General features: G+C 40.0%; 1 protein-coding gene across 1 annotated transcript; it reads left to right on the top strand.

Annotated features, from left to right (window-relative positions):
* The first annotated feature begins 1,844 nt into the window (after positions 1-1,844).
* On the top strand, positions 1,845-3,722 carry LOC134208914 (uncharacterized protein K02A2.6-like). Its single transcript, XM_062684876.1, has one exon. The coding sequence runs from the start codon at positions 1,845-1,847 to the stop codon at positions 3,720-3,722; it is 1,878 nt and encodes a 625-aa protein (XP_062540860.1).
* Positions 3,723-14,816: the final 11,094 nt, after the last annotated feature.

Here is a 14,816-nt window from a genome sequence, read left to right as displayed (position 1 = left end):
ACTGGATTTCGAGCGCGGTGTATCGTTTGTGAAGAACGATCGACCCGTGTTTCCGAAATTCTTTGAACGCGGCGGATTTCTCGCGATAAAGTTGCGTACACTCGATGTCCCACCACGGACTGGGTGGTTTCCTTCGAACCGAAGCTCCTGGCACCGGCCGGCGTTGTGCCTGAAGAGCGCTTTCAAGAATCAACTGCGATAGAAACTTGTACTCTTCTCGCGGGGGAAGTGCTTCTATCGACTGTATGCCATCGCTGATGGCGTCCGCATATTTGCCCCAATCGATGTGCTTCGTGAGGTCATATGCGAGATCGATGGAAACAGATTGCTGATGTCCATTGGAAATCGAAACTTCGATCGGCAAATGATCACTATCACTACCATGGGGATCTTGGACCACCTTCCAAGTACAGTCCAACGATAATGAGCTCGAACAAATGGAAAGATCTAGACGGCTATCTCTTGCTGGAGGAGCCACTCGTGTAACTTCTCCTGTATTCAAAATTGACATATTGAAGTCGTCGCAGAGGTCGTATATCATTGATGAACGGTTGTCGTCGTACAGTTCCCCCCAGCCTGTTCCGTGGGAGTTAAAATCTCCCAAGAGCAACCGTGGCTCGGGCATAACCGAGTGTTATAACCTGGCAGCACTGGACGCTGCCAACCGCAACGAGAGAAAGCGTTTTCCTACTTCCGTCAACGACGCACCACTTGGGCGAACACGTTACCGGTCAGAACAAACGAGTAGGGTAAATGATATATTTTGGACATGTACATATTTTGGACAAGCCTGAGCTTCTTAGATCAATTTTAGATAATGTGTAGGAAAATTTTTATCGAAAATATGATCATTGCATACTTTTACCTCAACTCTAGCGGCTCCTAATGTGAATTCACAAATCAACTATTATTTATCTTTAAAATTACCTAAATTGTAAAGCTTTCTACCAAAGTGGCCGCTGGACGCCAGTATGCAGGAGAACATGCATTATAGGACTCTTCGTAACATGCACCTGAAACACGTTTAAATTGGTTCAAACGGCAATTTTGAGGTCTTGCGGCCAAAGCTTGATTGTAATTGAGATACTATCATATTCCAATCGCTTAACATGAACTTGAGACGGATGAAAAAGGAGTGACCAAAATGAAGTTATGTTTTTATGCATCAGACATTTATTGGTCACCCCATGTACAGTACATGGATGAACCATTAATTGCCAACTTTCAGGCTGTTTTCAATGATATCGATAAGATTGCGAAAAAATGTTAATTTTCGTGTTTAACCTATGTCAGTTAAGCAAATAAATGCATTTAGATGAATGTGGATACGTGTAGGTAAGTCATACCATTGAGATCTGTAGGTGGCCATTTTTAAATTAGGAGAAAATGACTCTGTCCAAAATATATGCATTTTCCATGTCGAAATTATATATTTGATGTCCAAAAAGAAAATATTTCAGTTCGCAGTCTACCACAATTTACACCTTGTAAACGTAATTTACTCAAAAATTGGGCAATGGAGACACAAGACTAATCATAGGTTATGTGTTTGGATGAACCTAGTGGTTTTCAATTGGTTTATACTATTCAATCTCGATATATTTCCTAATGAATGTCCTGCGCTTGTCCAAGATACATCATTTACCCTAGTCACGAGAGAAACACGTTCATACTTGCTCTCTGTAAAAATATATAAATAAAGTTAGTTTGTACAGTAAATACTTTCGTTTGTGCTATATTCGTAATCCGGGCTACTGCGGGTTTACAATATTTGGCGACGAGAAGAGGAAAAGTTCGAGAAAACGCTAAATTTCTTCCGCGAAAAGTGATTTTTTTCTGCCAAGATGGCGCTCGCCGATCCTACTGCTACCTCAAATGCCACGCCTGCTGTTATGCCTGTTTCGTTCAGTTTCGAGCCTTTCAACGCAGCAACTGCTAAATTTGACCGCTGGTTGGAGCGCTTAGAAATTTCGTTCCGGATCTACAAGGTTGCTCAGGCTGACAGGCGAGATTACTTGCTGCACTTCATGGGTGGTCCGACGTACGATGTTTTGTGCAATAAGTTGCAGAACCGTTCCCCGGAAACCCGTACATACAACGACATCGTTGTGCTTCTAAAAGCACATCACAGTCCGGCGCCACTGGAGATCTTGGAAAACTACAAATTCATCTGTAGGAAGCAGTTGGACCATGAAGCGCTGTGCGACTACATAACGGACCTCGAAAAACTGGCACAGACATGTAACTTTGGTGCCCATTTGGAAACTGCCATCCGGAATCAGTTTGTTTTCGGATTGCGGAATCGTACCATTCAATCCCGTTTACTGGAGGTACGTGCGTTGACTCTAGAGAAAGCAAAGGAAATCGCTTTCAGCATGGAAATGTCTCATAGAGGTACTGACGAAATGCATGGAACGGTTTCTAAATCGGAGGTTCAATTTCTGGAACAAGGACGTCAGAAGAAGAAGAAGATGAGTACGAAAATGTCGGCGCCGAAAACAAAGTCTAAATACTCGTCTCAGGAGAAAGCTTGCTACCGATGCGGAGATCCAGATCACTTTGCCAACAAGTGCAGACATCAGTCAACCGTGTGTAATTACTGCAAACGCAAAGAACACTTGGAGAAAGTTTGCCAAACGAAATTACGTGGAAACCCGAAGGAGAAGGCTGTTACACACCACATCGAAGACTCACCTGTAATCAAAGATGTCTTTCACCTGCGAAGCATGCCGGGGTTTGCTGACAAATTCATGCTGGATCTAACGATTGATGGGAGGACGCTGACTTTCGAGGTAGATACTGGATCACCGGTTTCCCTAATTAGTTCCCACGACCAAATACGGTACTTCAAGGACTTCCCTATCCACCCGACTGTTACAAAACTGGTAAGTTATTGCGACACCGATATTAATGTTCTCGGGAAAATTATGGTTAATACACATTCGAACGGTGATACGCTCACACTACCTTTACATGTGGCGGAGTCTAACAGACATCCAATTTTGGGTCGTGACTGGTTGCTTCGATTAAATATCGATTCCAATAGCGTTTTCAAACCTGGAGTACATTCAATTTCAAATTCCAATTCTTGCAAATCGACTCCCAATGCATTGTCAAAAATATTGGACAAATATTCTCGTGTTTTCAATGGGAGCATTGGAAAAATGACAGGTGTTCAGGCTACTCTAAATATGCGCGCTGATGTACAACCGGTGTACATAAAGCAACGGCCAGTAGCATTTTCGGTACGCGATTCGGTAGAAACTGAAATAGATAGGCTTGTTAAGGATGACATTTGGGAGAAAATTGATCATTCTGATTGGGCTACACCTGTTGTTCCAGTTAGAAAAGCTGGTGGCAAGGTCAGGTTGTGCGGTGACTACAAAATCACCATCAATCCCAATTTACTGGTAGACGACCATCCATTACCAACGGTTGAGGAGTTGTTTGCGACAGTCGCGGGAGGAGACAAATTTTCAAAAATTGATTTGTCACAGGCTTATTTGCAGCTCGAAGTCCGAGAGGAGGACAGGTGTTTACTGACACTTAGTACTCACAAAGGACTATATCGTCCCACCAGATTGATGTATGGTGTGGCTTCCGCTCCAGCTGTGTTTCAAAGATTGATGGAACAGATATTGCAGGGTATTCCAGGTGTTACTGTTTTATCGACGACATTCGTGTCACGGGGCCTGATGACGAGTCCCATTTGCGCAGATTAGAAGAAGTGCTTAGGCGTTTAGGAAAATTGCATTACCTTATCTTGCTTGATGATGGCCGAATTTGGAAGCGCCACATAAATCAGCTACGAACCATTGGCCAAGGGGTTGTGAGCTCTTCAACGTTTGAACGTTTTACGCGCGGTGATCGGTCTGAGGATGTTCGAGACCAAAATGTCGCAGTAACTTCGTTTGGGCCAAAGGGGACCCCATTTCCAACTTCCGAGTCAGAGCTTTCTTGATCGTCCAAAGGAAGAGACGAGTAGATGGTGTCAGAAACAACCGGTGAAGCGGCTTTCTTCAGCATCTCGGCGTAGCTTCGTCGAGAACGCTGCTAAAGAGACCGTTTCTGGTGAATTCGCCGCTGTATGTACGTCGGACAGGCTTCGAACGCATGTGGAGGGGCTTCGTTGCAATAAACACATTTCGGCGCCGTCTTGCACGCGCCCTCCACATGCTTCTCTCCGCACGATGCACAGCGAGGTTTATTGCAGCAGTACTGAGCGGTGTGGCCCAGCTGCTTGCAATTAACACAATTCATCACCTTCGGTAGACGAAGTTTTCCAATCACCACATAATCAGGCAGTGCGGACCCGGCGAAGGTCGCACAGAAGGAGTCTGAAGGCGAATAAACTCGTTTGTCCCCCTCCTGCGACACTGAATGCATTTGTTTGCAGTCCAGTATTTCAACAGGAGGCAGAGAACCATTTTTGAAACGGCCGGAGCCTTGTTTCAAATCATCGCATGTCATGCTCCCCTCCGTGATCACTCCCGTGATTTCACACACTGCTGATGGGAGATAAACCTTGTACTCAAGAGTAAAGAGCTCAGAGCAGGCAATCTCGTTGGCCTGTTTGCGATCAGAACAAGTGACGCGAATCTTACTGGACCCAACCATGTCAATGGTCGTGACAGACGAAAATCGCTTTTCTAGATCTTTGCTGATCTGACTGATATTCAATCGTTTGCCTTTGGGTCGGAAAAAAACAACGAATGGCCCAGAGTCAGGAGGATAGGTCTTGTGGCGGGGGTCGCGGCGGAAACAGGTTTGCTAGTATCCATTCTGTTTTGGTGTGGTATACCAGAATGCATCAATGAATTAGACATGGTATGCGATACCTCCCCACCATCATCGCCTTCGTGCATTGTGTGTAGAATTGATAGTTCCGTTAGGATACGGCAGGCATGAAGAATGTTTTTATAGAAGTCGATTTGAAAGCGAGCGGAGGGCAATATTTTTGATGGCACATATCGCACGACCTTCCTCCAGCCAAACTCCCGTATGAAGGGGGAGGGAAGGATATCAGTGTGGAAGCTTATATATCTCCACTGGCAAAAGGAAGGTGGTTTGATTTGCTCATATGCCATCGCGTGCGGAAGGATTTTCTATCGACGAGTACTGTCTCTAAGTATCCTAACGGAACTATCAATTCTATACTTTCGCCTCTAATTCTATCATGAAAATGTACGTCTAAGTTTGGAAGATGATATTACCATTTCCATATCATTTGAGAATTTTAGTTTATTTTGTTTAGTTATTTAGTTATTTAGTTTAAATCTGTTTGGAAATTCGAAAATATTTTCTTCTAAAAATTCCTTATGAACTTTTTTTGAAAATACTCTTTATTTTAGAATTTCTCCTAGTTATTTTTCAGATACTCTTCCAGGATGATGTGTTTGAAGTTGTTAAAGATATGGCCCTTTACCCAGTCAACACAAAGTCGTATACAATGCAACATAAGATGTGGAAGTGGTGGCGATATACGTACATGTTGAATGGGGAAGTACCTACAGGGCACAGTGTTTTCTAACCCAGGAATTCGTGATCGAAAATGTTTTGGCCATGAAAAGTTGATTTTAGAGTCTCAGTGACTTCGGAGAAAAGTTTCAGTATGTTAAGCTCCACATTCTGGAAAAAAAATTTTTTTTTGGCTAATCCCCCTAAAAGTGAGATGGAAATTCTCTTTCCTCCAATTATGAAGATACATCATTGGTGTCTTCGAGAAAGTTGTAGAAAAAATTTCTACGAAAAATTTTGCTATATAAATTTTATTTCTATCTGCTATAGAAGTCGAGATATGGGTCGTTATTTATGAACGACCACCAAAAAACAGGTTTTTCACGATACTTTCGTCAATATATTTTTAAGATTTTTCAAATGTTCTACAAAGATGTCCGTTGCGATAAAAAACATGAACCTTTCGAAGACAGTTTCTCCTTATTTTCAATATTGACGAAGTTATTGATGATTTTTTGTTCAAAAATGAGAATTTTGACATTAATTGCATACATGTAGGGGCAAAATGGGGCAGAATTTTAATTATGAGATTGAACGTATAGCTCATGTACTAACGGTTGCATTGCAACATATATGTGATTTAGCTTTCCGTAAGTACCGTATGGATATGTTTTCTTCTTCTTCTTCTTGTTATACTTATATAAAAATGAATTGGTCTGTATTCCGCATAACTAAGAAACGGCTGGGTTCAATTTCAACAGCTGCAGTTCTCTCTATTCAACAATAGGTATATACAATACACACATAACAATATTTCGTAATCTACCCAAGAGCAACTACAACCAACTGGCGCCTGCTTCCTATCCATCTTCGATCTACACCGAAGCGTCGCACACTACCTGATATTCCAACACTCCTCCTTAGTGTGCACGCCTCGCAACTCTCTTGGCTTCTTCTAACACCGAGCCTCCCGCCCAGAGCTCCTCCTCGCCGGAACAATTCCTCCTGGTTCAAATCCGTTTCCCGTACAAATGGCCTCCACTCCGATGTTTGTACGACAACCTCTCCAGCACATGCGCCTGCACAAGTGGTCCGACTCCGAAGCTTGCACAGCGCCTCTCGATGCTCTCCCGACCAGCTTCTGAATGTTCCGAACCAAAGCTCCTCCTGGACTCCTGCTGACCAGCCAGCATCCTACCGAACGTTCCTCCTGATGAATTCCGTCCGACGCTACCCAAGACTTACGTGGCTGATTCATGATCCCACTGCGCCACGCGACTTATGCGGCCGATCCATGATCCCAATGCGATAACGTCGACGGCCATTATATCCCACTAAGATGGAGAACGGGAATCGTTCCTGGGCCCATAACCTGTTGGGCAGAAGAAGGAAACCCCTTCACGAAGAACAACAAATACTAGAGTTCTCTCTCTACACCACGGTAGGCTACTGACTGATACTTCTGCCAGCAGCTGCAGTTCTCTTTATTCAACAATAGGTATATACAATACATACATAACAATATTTCGTAATCTATCCAAGACCAACTACAACCAACTGGCACCTGCTTCCTATCCATCTTCGATCCACAGCGAAGCGTTGCACACTACCTGATATTCCAACACTTATAACGTTGTATCGAACTTATAAATAGTACATATTACTTTAAGCTAGTTTAAAATCTCAGTATAAAAATGGTACGTTTACATGGTTAGATGAATTTTCCCATTAATTGGTACTCTGTTATTGTTGATATTATTCCCACCGTGAAAAATTCACCCATTTTCTCATAAAAGTGCCTCTCCCCATTTTAATGGGTAGAGGCACTTTTTAAAGAAAATGGGTGAATTTTTCACGGTGGGAATAATATCAACAATAACAGAGTACCCATTAATGGGTAAAGTCATCTAACCATTTATTACCTTCATTCTTATCAATAAATGATCACATCTGCAGCAATATTTGTTTGAGGACCGTAGAAATCGGGAAAATGCGAACGAAGTAGCTGACTTAGGCACTTTCTCGAGAGCTAACAACAATGTTTGACACTTTGTGGATGGAGAATAACTAACCGTGTTTGGATTTTACGTGATATAGTTAGTACATGTCAAACAACTAAATAATTGTTCCTTATAATCCTTCATTACTATTTGAACAATACAACACACCTGGTCAACATTGTGGTATATATTAACTGCATATATTGATGTAGATTGATAATTCGGTACAGTTGATTACAGCAGAATCAATATTATCAAATTATAAAAGAAACGTTACATATATTTCAACACTTTGACTTAAAGCAATTGAATGGTACCAACATTAAGCCAGAAGGTATTTTATTATGCGGGTTGCTGCCATCGATAGCTGTGAGACACCCCTTGACTGCAACGCATTCTAGACGTCAAACGGTTGTCAATCGACGTCAGATGCAATAAAAGTGCATCTAAATGTGCAGCGCAATGCAGCTGTCATTGAGTTTGACATCAGTTTGAAGTTTAGCGGTCCGATAACTGCAATACTATTGCAACTATCGAATTGCAGTTAAAAAGCATTGCATTTAAATGACTTGCAGTTATCGAACATCCTATGTACATGATTCGCCATGCGCCGCAGGATTTCTTCTCAATCGAACGAACGATGATGGTTTTTGCGATTTCAGGACAAAAAAAAACGTGTCTCATCACACTTGAGCAAACATTAGTAATACAATTTTAAATATTCCAGCACAACACAGACTTAAGAGCCCCGCACATAGGATACGTTTACGTTGCGTTTGACAGTTTTCCCATGGGAAATGTGTCAAACGCAACGCAAACGTATCCTATGTGCGGAGCTCTTTAGTATAAATTTAATTGTTTGATAGTATACACTTTATACTAAAGATACACTGATGGTACAAGGACCGTGGTATACCACGGTTATGTACCCTAGTACATATTGTACCATGGTTTTCCTCGTTGTACCAGCATGGTACAAGGTGACACACCTGTGGTACAACTGTACAACTTATACCATGGTACGAATACCACCAGTGTGTCATTAGTATTATACTATGCTATGTTTAAATAAGGGGCTCAAATGCAAAGGGGTGTAAGTGACAAAATGTTAGTTTTGAGAAAAATGGGGGCAAAGTTTTTCAATATTTTTTAGCTCCATACAAATTGTATGGAAGTTCAAAAAATTTACAATTTTCTATGAATTTTCACATTTTTCATAAACATCGTACAAACTATATCGACATACCGTGTATAGTAGAAAATCGAAAATTTGTTTTCAATAAAACGAAATATCTGCAGTTATCAGACGTCGCAACTCATTTCTGATTAGTGCGCATGATAGAACATCCATGCGTGAGTTAACTTTTTTACCGGGGAGGTTCTTTTAAAAGAATGATCCGAGTCGGTTGATGGTAAAAACAGAACAGACTTTATTCAAGGTTCAAAACTCAAAATGTAATTTCAGCGATGACGGTCCCGCGGCGGTTGAGCCCACTCAGCATAGATCGATCGGTGCCCTCGACAATGTTGTGATTGTTTTTATCGGCGTTCGTTGTCCCGGCGTTCGTGACCCACTTGAGAAGTGCTGATGCTGCTTGTAGAGTTTAATGTCGTTCGTCGCTATGTGTTAACTTGTCCCCTTCAGTGTGAGGCTCCGTACGAACAATTTCACTCAGCGGCAAAATTTGAAATGTCCTTGTTTCCTCCGGCGTCGTCTTCTGTTGGTTCATTTGAATTTCCACTTCTGGTTTTCTGTTACGAAAGATATACAAAAGAGAACAGCACATATGATGACGGGAGAGAATGATAATCCCCAAAGATTGTCCAATGTGGCCATTGAATACTTGTAGTGTTCAAACGGATTTGCTCCATCTCCTTCCTAGCTTCTAGATGCAGGTTGTGCAGGTGATGTAGGCTCAAATTAACAACAATACGTTGTTTTCGATGGGAATGCCATACATCGGTACATGGATCGGTTTACCTGTTATATTCTGGTTGTAGTTCGAAAATGTTTGATTGTTGATCGTTACCTCACAGTTGTTGAACGAAATCAGATAAGTTCCAGACAGGTTCCTTTCAGACAAACCACAGTTGGTGTGTAGGGTAAAATTTCCTAACACATTGGTGATAAGATGTTGGTTGTCGATTGCTACGATTTCTTCCGTCGGGTTGGCTAGATAATCGCATTTGGCTGGTTTCCCATCTAACAAGTTGGACACACAGGCTGTAGAATCTAGTGTAGCGTCCTTAGCGTCAAAGATCTTTGGCTGTAGGCTGTTTACGATGTAGTATTGAGTTCCATGGTGTAGATAATTGTGGTTGGAAATATGGATTTGTTGACGATTAAACCAAGTTGGTAGAACGAAGATTTTTCTAAAACTCTCGGGTCTAGTTTGGGCAATTTAAGTAAAAGGGCGATGTCGAGTTCGTTGGTGACTATTGATGTGGTGACGTAGGTAAGTGCTTCGGCGGTGTTCCAAACAGTCAAGTTTTCTTTGCTTAAATCTTTAACAAGTAATTCGACTTCTGTCTGACTCAATACCTTTTCATTAAGTATCCCTACTTTGGCTAAAGCAATTGTTTGAATAATGTGATCTAATTTATCATTCAAGAATTTAAGATTCAAAAATATGTTTACAGAATATAGTTCAGATGATTTTGAGTTAAGCATGTCAATGGATTCTTTTGTTTTATACACTATTTCCTTCATTTGCAATGAAATTTCCCTATTTATTCTAATCTGTTCATTATTGTTGCTAACAAGGCCATTAATCGAACTATTGATAATTATAAGATCTGTAGCATCAGGGCTTCCTGCGATATACTTCCATACTGTTCCTAACTGATTCCATCTTTTTCTTCTTCTGATTGGTAACAAATTTTTAAGTTGGTATCTAACTCGTTAAATTCATCTAATATGAGACTAGTAAACTGATTTTCTTCTATTTGTTTGAATTTTAATTTTAAATCTTGTATGTGAATTTTGAATGACTCCAAATTAAAGTGGTGGATGTAGTAATGAGAACTTATTTGAATACGTCCAGGGCCTTTATCATATAGGAAAAGAGGTAATTTGTCCGTTTTATGTATGGCGATCGTCTGTTGAGTACCGCCTCCAAAGAGTTGTAACAGTAAAAATCTAAAACGAAATTAAGTGTATCGAATTTTTAGGTCATTTTTGTGGACTCGTCTGTTATCAGAAGTTGTTATAGTGCTATTGTGAACATTTTTGATTTTTATTTTTTATAACGTGGGACGGTTTTTATCCGTCTTCTTGTCTTTTCAAAGGCTTCCTGGTTTTCGTTTATGTGTTTTGGAGTCAGCTTTTGTTATGGTATTCTAGGTCTCGATTTTGTTTTTCTGCAGATTTTGGTAAACGTTTTCGATAATTTTGGAACTTTGGGAGCTTGGAATAATGATTTCAAAGGGTGTGAATTGAGTACAAGAAGGGATAGTGTGATTGTACTTAATCAAAGACATTTCGACAAGCTGCTCTGGTTTTTGTCGTGGATTCGCTGCCTTCGTGATTCGCTAAGTTTCTTGTAAAGTGTCGTGAAATCTTTCGACTACTCCATTCATCTCACTTCGTCCAGTTGCTGCTATATAAGAAGCGATTTTGTTTTCATTAAAGAAATTTGTTAATTCGCCAGAAATAAACGATTTTCATTGTACATTACGACAATTTCCGGTAATTTAAATTTTGTGAGAACTTCTTTTACAGCAGGCATTATGTCAACGGTTGCTCTTGATTCTACTAGATGGAATTGAGCGAACTTGGAAAATTTATCGACGCCCGCTAGGAACATTAATTTTCTAAAAACATTATGTCAATGTGTACAATTTGGAAAGGTGTATTCGGGATAGGGGTTCTTTGAAGTGGATAATGAATAGGATTACGGTCATATTTATTTTCTTGACACAATTGACAGTTCTTCGTGAATTCTCGAAGCTTACTATTCAATTGTGGAAAATAATATTTCCTGAGGATTTGGGCTTTGTTTTCCTCTAAACCGCGGTGTGCTCTATAGTGCTCTTTTTCAATAATTCTCCATTGAACATCTTCTTCCGATACGTCGATGAGGAATTTTTGAGAAAAACGGATTTTTAACATGTTTTCTTGAGTAAAGTGTTTTTTATACACTTCTTGTATTTGACATATGATTTTTTCCTCAGTTAATAATCCGTTTAACTTGGTCGGATCAACGTATTCTTTCAGAACCTGAAATATAGAGTTTTCATTAATATCGTTTATATGAATTAAAATTGGTGTATAGTTAGGGAAAGGATGAGTAGTTTCTATTTTGTCTGGACCTCTTTTTATTATTACCTGGTGTTTAAAGGCATTAATGGGTGCTTCCGTAGATATGATGAACATATCATCACTATCGTCAGCTGAATGTTGGGTACAAGTCATAGAGCATGCGATGCGACTAAGAGCATCCGCAACGACATTCGATTTACCTGGTTTATAGGCAATCTCGTAATCGTGTTCCTCAAGATAAGATTTCATATTTTTTAATTTGGTGTTTGTATTTTTAGGTGATAATGCAAATGTCAAAGGCTGATGATCTGTAAAAATTTTAAATTTGGCTCCGTATAAATAGTTTCGGAATACTTTAAGAGCCCAAAATATGGCCAACATTTCTTTCTCAGGAACAGAATGTTTTTCTTCTGCTCTTGTTAAAGACCGTGACGCGAAATGGATCGGTCTGTCTTTCCCAATTTCACCTTGTGAAAGTACAGCGCCTATCGCAAAGTCTAATGCATCTGTGGTCAATATATAGGGCTTTGAATGGTCTGGATATGCCAACACATCAGAAGATGATAGTATTGATTTCATTTTTTCGAAGCATTTTGTCTCAGCTTCGTCGAGTTTGATTTTTTTTGTTGAACTCATGTTCTTCTCTCCTTAGAAGGTTCGTGAGGGGTTTAGCAATTTTGCAAAATCCTTTACGAATCTTCTGTAGTAACTCATCATGCCAAGGAAAGATCTCAATTCCTTTATCGAATTAGGAATTGGGTATCTTCGAATTACTTCGATTTTTGGGGATTGGCCTTGATTCCTGTGGATCCAATCACATATCCCAAAATTCGATTTCTTGATGCAAAAATTCGGACTTATCTAGCTGAATTTTTAGATTTGCATCGTTCAATGCTTTGACAATAGTTTCAAGGTTTGTCAAGGCTTCTTCAAAATTTCTGCCAAATACAATTACATCATCCATGTATACGTAGCAGATTTTTCCAATGTGTTTACGGAGCACATCATCAATGGCTCGTTGAAAAATAGCCGGCGCATTTTTAATCCAAATGGCATTCTTGTGAATTCATATTTGCCATTGTTGATTGAAAACGCTGTTTTTCGATGTCGCTCTCTTTCATTCTGATCTGGTGGAAACCAGATGCCAAATCAAGAGTTGTAAAAAATTTTGGCCTTTCAATTGGTCCAATACATAATTAATTTCCGGCATGGGATAACGGTCTGATATGGTTTTTCGTTTAACTTACGATAATCGATTACCATACGAAATTTTTTATCCCGATGCATCCGTTTTCTTTGGAACAATCCAAACGGGTGACGTCCAAAAAGAGCGTGAGGGACGAATGATCCCATCATTTAAAAGTTTATTTATTTGTATATTGACTTCGTCAACATACGCTGCTGGATATGGATAAACCTTTTGGTGAACCGCGATATCGTCGATGGTGTTGATAGAGCATTCAACTACCGTGCTGCATGTAAGTTTATTATCAGGCTTATGAAAAGCGTAGTCATGCTTTTGGAGTACATTTAGCAATGCTTTGTTTTGGTTCTCTGAAAGATGAGCTGTTCTGAATGAAGTTGGGTCTAATGCATTATTGCTTTGTATATCCGCGTTGCAGTCAGTACGTTCGAGTTCAATTTTGTCGCCGTAAAAGGTGTCGGGTGTCGTCACAGTTAAGCTATTCGATGCTTGTCGTTGGGGAATGTAGGACAGGAGGGGTATGGTCAGTTTTTGTTCACCTAATTGTAATGTTAAATTTTTGTTTGCCAAGTCAACAATTGCACCTAATGTATTTAGTATGCCGGTTCCGATGATTCCTTCGAAAAAGTTCGAGAAAATTGTGAAGTATGAATTGTGCCGTATGGTCAATTTTTGGTGAAAAAAAATTAATATTAATTGCTGAAGAAGTATTGAAGTTGCCATTTGCACTAGAAATATTTCTTGCAGTTTATATGGTTTCGCATTTTTGAAAGTGTAAGCTAATTTGGGACTAATAATATTAATATTAGCGCCTGTATCAATTAAAAAAGGAAAATTTCCGATAGTGGTTTTCAGCATTATATATGGCATACTTACCACTCTGGGGTCCATTCTAAAAAATTGGTAGATGCAAGGTTACTATCATTTTGAACAGCACTATTTTCGTCACTTAACGGAACGTTGGCGTCGAGTATGTTTTGGGTTTCTGTTTCTTGCTGTGTTTCTTCGTTGTAATCTAGGATAGGATGTGACAAGTAGTCAGTAAAAATCGTACCGATTTGCTGTCACAATCGTACCGGTTGCTGATTGGTTGAAAATGACAATCGATTACTTCGATTGGTGGCGGCGCGTTTTCCGTAGGGCAGCATGTTGTTAGTTTGGCCGTGTTGCAGGTTTTTAAAGTTGATATTAAGCAAAATACGTAAATGTTTGAGTTCCAGTTTTTTGGTAAGAAATAAATTTATATTGAACTGCAAACGCCATATAAATTATTCTCAAGGGTTGTACAGGTTTAAAACTTCTGATTTTAAGCATTATCATTCACCTTTCTGTCATTTTCGATCTCAAAGTCATTTTTTCAGTAGCGAAAACTTCTCTCTGTTAGTCTTTCACTTCTCTTACATAAATAGTGGATGGAACGGGAAGAAAAACATCAAATTTTGATACATGATATTTGGAAGATTTTGTACCAAATTAATTTGGCTGCACTGGCGACCACCTCGTCAGAGCAACCAACTAAAAAACAACAAGGCAGTCTCAATTGAGTTGTCACATCCTATCCTAGGTTGTAATATGAGTCGTATCCAGTGTCATAATTATAGTATGGGTCGTAATCGTAGTAGTCATACTGTTCTTCAAACGTTTGGTATGTATCCTCAAGTGGATATGCTTGTCTTTTGAAATTTGTATGTTGTTGGGAAGGAGGGTGAGGACGTTTCATGTTCATTGGAGGGCGATTTCCATAATTTAAATTTCGCGATCGTAGGCTTTGATCGACTTCCATTGGTTCCGGTGGGGGAAATGTTCTTTGTGGCGGAGCAAAAGGGTATGTTCTTTGCTGTGAAGCAAAGGGAAATGGTCTTTGCGGTGGGGCGAAAGTAAATGTTCTTTGCGG

Source organism: Armigeres subalbatus, chromosome 2, assembly GCF_024139115.2.
Source record: "Armigeres subalbatus isolate Guangzhou_Male chromosome 2, GZ_Asu_2, whole genome shotgun sequence".
NCBI lineage: Eukaryota > Metazoa > Arthropoda > Insecta > Diptera > Culicidae > Armigeres > Armigeres subalbatus.
The sequence above is the reverse complement of the archived record's forward strand: the minus strand, read 5'-3'. Positions and strand labels throughout refer to the sequence as shown.